The 7,233-nt window shown below is 36.2% G+C and overlaps 1 protein-coding gene across 1 annotated transcript; it reads left to right on the plus strand.

Annotated features, from left to right (window-relative positions):
• The first annotated feature begins 486 nt into the window (after positions 1-486).
• On the plus strand, positions 487-4,246 carry LOC143222884 (thyrostimulin beta-5 subunit-like). The gene is made up of 3 exons (XM_076450016.1): positions 487-924; positions 1,222-1,442; positions 2,005-4,246. Exons 1-3 carry the CDS (start codon positions 879-881, stop codon positions 2,224-2,226), a joined length of 489 nt encoding a protein of 162 aa, XP_076306131.1. The 5' UTR covers positions 487-878; the 3' UTR covers positions 2,227-4,246.
• Positions 4,247-7,233: the final 2,987 nt, after the last annotated feature.

The raw sequence follows: 7,233 nt of genomic DNA on the forward strand, positions 1-7,233 counted from the left end.
AACGCTAACGATAATATGTTAATAAATTAATTACTAGCACGCTTATTTCATTTAAAATGATATGTTCTTAATGAAACAGTTCCATTTAAAATTTCATGGTTCGTACAAAAAACTATCGCGTGGCTTGTTTGAATTATTCAAAAAGGTGTTACACTTAAACATATTATACTCAAATATAAATGTATATCGGTGAGGAGATATATGGTAATGTAGTTCTAAACGTTTATCAACGATATATTAGTTTTAGGCAAAAATACATAGTGTTTCCAAAATTATGTGAAATATCAGAAATTCAAAACATGTACATATAAATCAAACGTACGCACTTACGGTTCATTGCAAATGAATGACGCATGAATGTAGTTTCTGCCATAATAAATGTAATCGCGTTCAACGCGTGTGCGATAACCAAATACGTCATTAACAAACATGACGACAGAGAAAACTGGGTGTTCTGCGGTTAGCAGAGATTAAATCGCTTATTCTAGTGCAAAGATAACATCGTAGAAAACATAGAAAAGATACACAGAATGAGAATTATATCAAGAAGTAATACCGACAAATTAAAAAAAGTTACACAAGAAAGAAACTGAGATGGACCTGTCGCCCTGGCCAGCATTAACGCCAAAAATATCTATAGCATGGGCTATTTCTCTGAAGTTATGTAAAGGACATCGTTAATATGACAAAGGAGAATTAGACAGGGATCGAACGTGAACAGATCACAAATGTAATAGCTACTGTGACGCCCGATATTCTGGCAAAACGTAGATAGAAGTCGATTATCAACTTGATATCCTGAGGGTCACAAACGGAGCACATGTAAAGTGAAATTAATTATATTCATCTAAATCATTAAGAATTGGCTACTTCCTGTTATGTGGCAAGAAATTACATATATGTTTCCTTCATCCACAACAAACCGTAAGTTCATAACTATTACTGTCTTGTCGTTATTTAGGTCTATACTAATTCACATATTTTTAGGGCGCCCTGTATAAATTAGTGAAGAAATATATTACATTGCATATATGCTATGCAACATTAGATATTTGCACGTATTTTAATATCATGCAGCATCAACTGTGTTTCCGTATTTATAAAAAGATTTGATGCTTCAGGTTCCTGCCTGTTTATTTATTATATTTTGTATGAAATTCCAAATATTATCTCAGTGAAATGTTTTAAAAACAAAACAAATATCCGTTTTTCTTCTTTTAGTTTCGAATCATCTGCATAATGTTAATACGACTAACAGGAGTTGCACTGGGACTTCTGTTGCTGGCCACAGATCTATCATCGGAATTATCAATCCTCAAACAACCCTGGAATGTCACAGACGAGAATACACTTATACGGCTACAAAAACAGACAGCAGAGGGCGCAAGTGTTGGGGTTCTATAACCGTAATGTCTTGCTGGGGTCGCTGTGATTCAGGAGAGGTAGGTTTTGTAGCAAAACAATTTCACTCACGTTTATCAGCCTAATTTATTTAAGAAAACTAACTTGTTGCCGAATATATTTCCGGCAAGATGCTTTAGAGTGAATCTTATCAGTAGAAATATTGAATATTCTTGACTTAAGGAATAACCTATTGTAATAAAAGTTTCTTATCCATATTTTTTAAATGTGAAGATCAAACTATTGAAATTACTAGAATAATTACAGGAATTATGGTCAGTATTGTTAAACATAACGCACATTGTAAATGTTTACATGTTTTTTTTGCAAATCTTGGTTTAAAGCTGTGCTTGTATAATGCACACCTTTCATTTTATCATTTTAGTTACAATGGTATCGTAATTCATACCATTATGGTTGCTTTTTTGTAAGATAAATTGATAAGTTTAATAATATCTTTTATCTGTGTTTGTTTGTTACACGGTTAAACCATATGTACAAATTTTGTGCAAACTAATTATCACTACTATCTTACATAAAGTGATGTTTCTATAAACATCATACCTACAGACATGTTTAAGAACCTAAATGGTGTTTGTGTAGATTGCCGACTGGCGGTTTCCGTACAAGAAGTCCTTTCATCCGGTGTGTATGCATGAAAACAAGCGTTCAGAGAAAGTTATACTCCAGAACTGCGACCCGGATGTCGATCCAGAATTGCGCATCTTCGAGTATTACGAGGCGGAAACGTGTGCCTGTCAGATCTGCGAAACGTCAACAGCAAGTTGTGAAGGCGTCCCCTATCATTCGAACCAATTGGCATAGTAATCTTTACTTCAAACGTCAGCGCCCCCTTTACACGTGCCTCGAACCCAGAAGAGGAACAATAGAGTTGTGACACAAAAGAACCTCATTAGGTTAATTATAAGTTACTGAGATATAAAATTTCCAATTTCTCGTTAAAACAGTGAGTTTTCATCTTCACGATGTCTTAGTTTATTTCTGCAAACAGAAAGACTAACACAGAGAAAGTTTAGCCTAAATGACATCATTTTTTACATTTTCCAGATTCACCATACAAGTATTACTAGAAACTCGTACAATACAAAATTCCCTTATATCTTTAATCACAACAGAAGAAAGCTAAATAGAAACTCACCTATTGGATATTAATATAAGCTGTATTTGATTTCTCACGTCGTTTTGGTTTGATTCTACCCGATAACTGTCATGATGTCTGGTAATGTTGCTTATACATATATGCATGGTACCTTGAACGTGAGTATGTATGCCTGGCAACCTTACATGTGCATGTGAATTTCGTGACTATGCACGTGAAACTCTGGTAACTCTGCACTTGTGTGTGTGTGTGTGTGTGTAATAACGTTATATATTTATGTGTGTGCATGATAATTATGCATATATAGGTCTGGTAACTCTGTATTTGCGCGTGTGTATGTACATGTGTGTGCATGGTAACCCTTCACACGTAGACGTGGTACCGTGCATGATTGTATATCTGGTAGCCTAGCTGACGTAATGGACTTATCACTGCAAGCATTTGACTAAATAGTGTTCTTTATTTTTAGATAACCTATATAGGTTTATAGAACGGGTGGTAATACTGCTATCAGTTACCTTCTTAATAATTTAACACGAGAGTTCACCCACCAGAATCTTGAAAATACAAACACGCTTTGGATACAAGATCAACTCATTATAAGAGTTACGTGGGACTTTAGCAGTGTTGCTGCCTGTCCTTCGGGCGCCTGATGTATAACGGTAAGAAAATACGTATAAAAACCATTAACATGAAGTAAATTCAAAGCATCACTTTAAATTTAATTATTCTGAGAACATTCCGTCTTAATTGAAGAAGGTTGTATTTTATTATTATCAGAGCAATTTATGATAACAGATGAACGACTGTACTTGATGATTATCAGAGCAAGATATGGTAACTGATGAGCGGCTGTATTTAATTTATTCTCAGTTCACTCCATGGTAACTGATGAAGGTTTGTATTTTCAGAACCATAAAAAGTAAAGAGGAATGAAACTAAATGTTGGTAAGGAAAACTCTAAAAACCAGTACAATGCCTTACATTTGTCAGTACATTTACAAACTAATGTTTTAGCTAATCTGGTATCTTCCTTTATGTTTATGAAAATTCCGTCTAATGAGATGTCTAGTTTGTTATTTTAACTAAAATTTACAGTCTCATGAGACATAATACTATTACTGGTGCAAACTAAATCATTGAGAACTTACATAAAATGTTCTTTTTCTCTCTTTTACGTATAAAACACATTCACCACACGCATTAATTGTATTTGAATTTTTTTTTTTACATTATGACATTTATAATGGTTTGAACTATCGCAAAATTAAGCATTTCTGACATCACACTGTCTTAAGACTGTTCGCAAGATAAACTTGTTATAAATAATATGTAAGGTAAAACACGTAGACACAATAATATAACAATTCTTAAACAAATGATTATAATGAAATTAACTCTTCATATAACTTTTAACCTCGCTGTAAGAAAAATAAATCATGAGATATCATTTGATGAATTTTAATGATAATCTTTGAATACCTTATGTTATATGTGACGTGCTGTTCACGTAATGCATTTTCATGTATTTTAGAAGCTTCATTGTTAAGATTAATATAACTTAAATAATGTGATAATATAAAACAAATTATATCTTAAAGTCAAATATTTTCTTGAAGTATACCCTCAGAATGTTCAATGCTGTTAAATGTTTCCTCAGAAGTTGCTTAGACCAAGGATTGTGATTCGTTGTATTAGATGAAATTCAATAAAAGTTCATGTAAATATTGCTCCATGGGTGTTTGATTATTTTAATTTTTCCAAGTGCGGCAAATATCTTCCTAGATGTATAATAAAGAGATCAAAATTTATCAGAACTGCCACATAAAGGATGGATATAAATATGCTAATAGAATTTTGAGAAAAATATTACTGAAATTTACTTACTCATTTTAGGGCAAGTAACCGGTAAATCAGTCATTTATTTCTAATGTGTTATATACACTAAGTGGCCACTTTATTAGGTACAACTAACTAATTCCGGGTAGGGTCTCCTTTTGCCTCCAGAAGGGCCTAAGTTCTGAGCGAGATGGATTCAACAAGATGCTGAAAACATTCCTTAGGGATTTTGGTACATGTTGACTTGAAGCATCATGCAGTTCCTACAGATTTGTCAGCCACACATTCATGCTCCTAACCTCCCGTTTCACCTCATTCTAAAAGTGCTCTATTGGATTGAAATCTGGAGACTATTCAGGCCATTAGAGTACAATGAAGTTACTGTCATGTTCGTGGAACCAGCTTGAGATGACGCATGCTTTGTAACCTTTTGGATTATCCTGCAGGAAGTAGCCATTTTGAAACGGGTAGGTTGTGGTCATAAAGGGATGCACATGGTCGGCAACAATGTTGAGGTACGCTGTGGCATTCAAATGATGCTCAATTGATATTAAGGGGTCTAATGTGTGCCAAGAAAACATTATCCACGCCATTACACCACCACCAGTAGCCTGTACCATTGAAACAATGCAGGATGGATCCACGGATTCATGCTGTTTACGTCAAATTCTGACCCTACCATCTGCATATCGCAGCAGAAATCAAGATTCGTCAGAGCAGGCAACGTTTTCCCAATTTTCGATCGTCCAGTTTTGATGATTTCATGCCCACTGTAGCATCATCTTTCCGTTTTTAGTTGACAGGAGTGGAACCTAGCATGGTCTTCTGCTGTTGTATCTCATATACTTCAAGGTTCGACATTTGCGTTCAGAAATGCCCTTCTCTACATCACTGTTGTAAAGAGCGGGTGTTTGAATATTAATGATCTTGTCAGCTTGAACGAGTCCTGCCATTCTTTTCTGACCTCTCTCTTAACAAGATCTTTTCACCCACAGAATTTCCGCTTAATGGATGTTCTTTTGTTTGTTTGTTTTTCGCACCATTCTCTGTAAACTCTAGAGACTGTAGTGTGTGAAAATCCCAGGAGGTCGACAGTTTCTGAGATGCTGGAATCACCACGTCTGGTATCAAGAATTATCCCACGGTCAAAGTGGCTTAGATCACGCATCTCCCCATTCTAATGCTTGGTCGAACCAACAACTGAACTTCTTGACAATATCTGCATGCTTTACATATTGAGTTGCAGCCACAAGAATCGATGTTTGGTTATTTGTGTTAAAGAACAGGTGTACCTAATAAAGCGGCCACTGAATGTAATGATTTGACTCAACCAACTGAAATACTGCGTTGTGTGTTTCAATTAGAGGATTACGTGATATGACGTCAAGTAAATTCGGAAAAATCAGTGAAAGAAATCCTGGTGTCAAGTTTAGAAATTTATTTTAAAATGTCGTAGAAAACGATATTGTTAGGTTTGTTTATCGTTATTGTTAAGACAGACGAGTTATAATATTGATTCAGAAATCGCCGAATTACTTAAATAAAAACAACCGCTTTGCTTTTTTGAATGGAGCTGTGGTTCATTGCTGGCTCAAAGTAAGCTTGAGGACTTATAATGATAAATTTTGGGGTTGTATATCATTGCGTAGCTTTCTACTTAAGAAAAATCTTTGGAATAAATTAGAACAACAACCGTGTTTTCAATGCTAATTTCGTTTACTTTTACCTGAAAGAAAGCAATACAGAGAAATTAGTTCTTTTCGAGCAGTAACGTGAACCTTTTAAAAAGTTTTGTTTGTTTGTTTTGAAATTTCGCACAAAGCTACTCGAGGGCTATCTGTGCTAGCCGTCCCTAATTTAGCAGTGTAAGACTAGAGGGAAGGCAGCTAGGCATCACCACCCACCGCCAACTCTTGGGCTACTCTTTTACCAACGAATAGTGGGATTGACCACTATACACCCCCACGGCTGGGAGGGCGAGCATGTTTAGCGCGACGCGGGCGCGAACCCGCGACCCTCGGATTACGAGTCGCACGCCTTACGCGCTTGGCCATGTCAGGCCCTTTTAAAAAGTAGAGAAGCACTCAATAAACAGCATACCTCAGCATTGCAGTGTTTATCATAATTACCCAACAAATAAAGAAGAAAATGTGTCTATATGTCCGTCGTGCCCTCGCTAGTACAGCGGTAAGTCTTCGGATTTACAACGCTAAAATCAGGGGTTCGATTCCCTTCAGTGGGCTCAGCAGATAGCCCTATGTGGCTTTGCTATAAGAAAACACACATATCTCCGCCATTATCAACTGATAAGGTTTGTTTGTTTGTTTTTGAATTTCGCGCAAAGCTACACGAGGGTTATCTGCGCTAGCCGTTCCTAATTTCATAGTGTAAGACTAGAGGGAAAACAGCTAGTCATCACCTCTTGAGCTACTCTTTTTACGTATCATACTACCAACTGTGCTGATGAAAATCAACAGTTTGTTTGTTTTCAAATTTTGCCCGAAGCTACACGAGGGTTATTTGCGTTAGCCGTTCCTAATTTGGTAGTGTAAGACTAGAGGGAAGACAGCTAGTCATCAACACCCACTGCCAACTCTTGGGCTACTCTTTTATCAACGAATAGTGGGATTGACTATCACATTATAACGCCTTCACGGCTGAAAGGGCGAGCATGTTTAGTGCGACCGTGTTTCGAACCCGCGACCCTCAGATTACGAGTCGAACGCCTTAATCTATCTGGCCATGCCGGGCCACTTTGTTAAGAAAAAGTTTATTTTAACGCCATAATTCGTGGTTTGGTTTTTGTTGTGGAAATACCTCAAATAAAATAAAGAAAACCCTCAAAGAATGTTCAGAAAGCGCGAAATATTTTC

Source organism: Tachypleus tridentatus, chromosome 8 (assembly GCF_004210375.1).
Source record: "Tachypleus tridentatus isolate NWPU-2018 chromosome 8, ASM421037v1, whole genome shotgun sequence".
In the NCBI taxonomy this organism is placed as follows: Eukaryota; Metazoa; Arthropoda; class Merostomata; order Xiphosura; family Limulidae; genus Tachypleus; species Tachypleus tridentatus.

Bases quoted from the DNA above. Each gene is read 5' to 3' on its own strand.
- LOC143222884 (XM_076450016.1), top strand. From the start codon at position 879: ATGTGGCAAGAAATTACATATATGTTTCCTTCATCCACAACAAACC. The intron at 925-1,221 runs GTAAGTTCATAA...TTCTTCTTTTAG, and splicing joins TCCTTCATCCACAACAAACC to TTTCGAATCATCTGCATAAT. The intron at 1,443-2,004 runs GTAGGTTTTGTA...GTGTTTGTGTAG, and splicing joins GTCGCTGTGATTCAGGAGAG to ATTGCCGACTGGCGGTTTCC.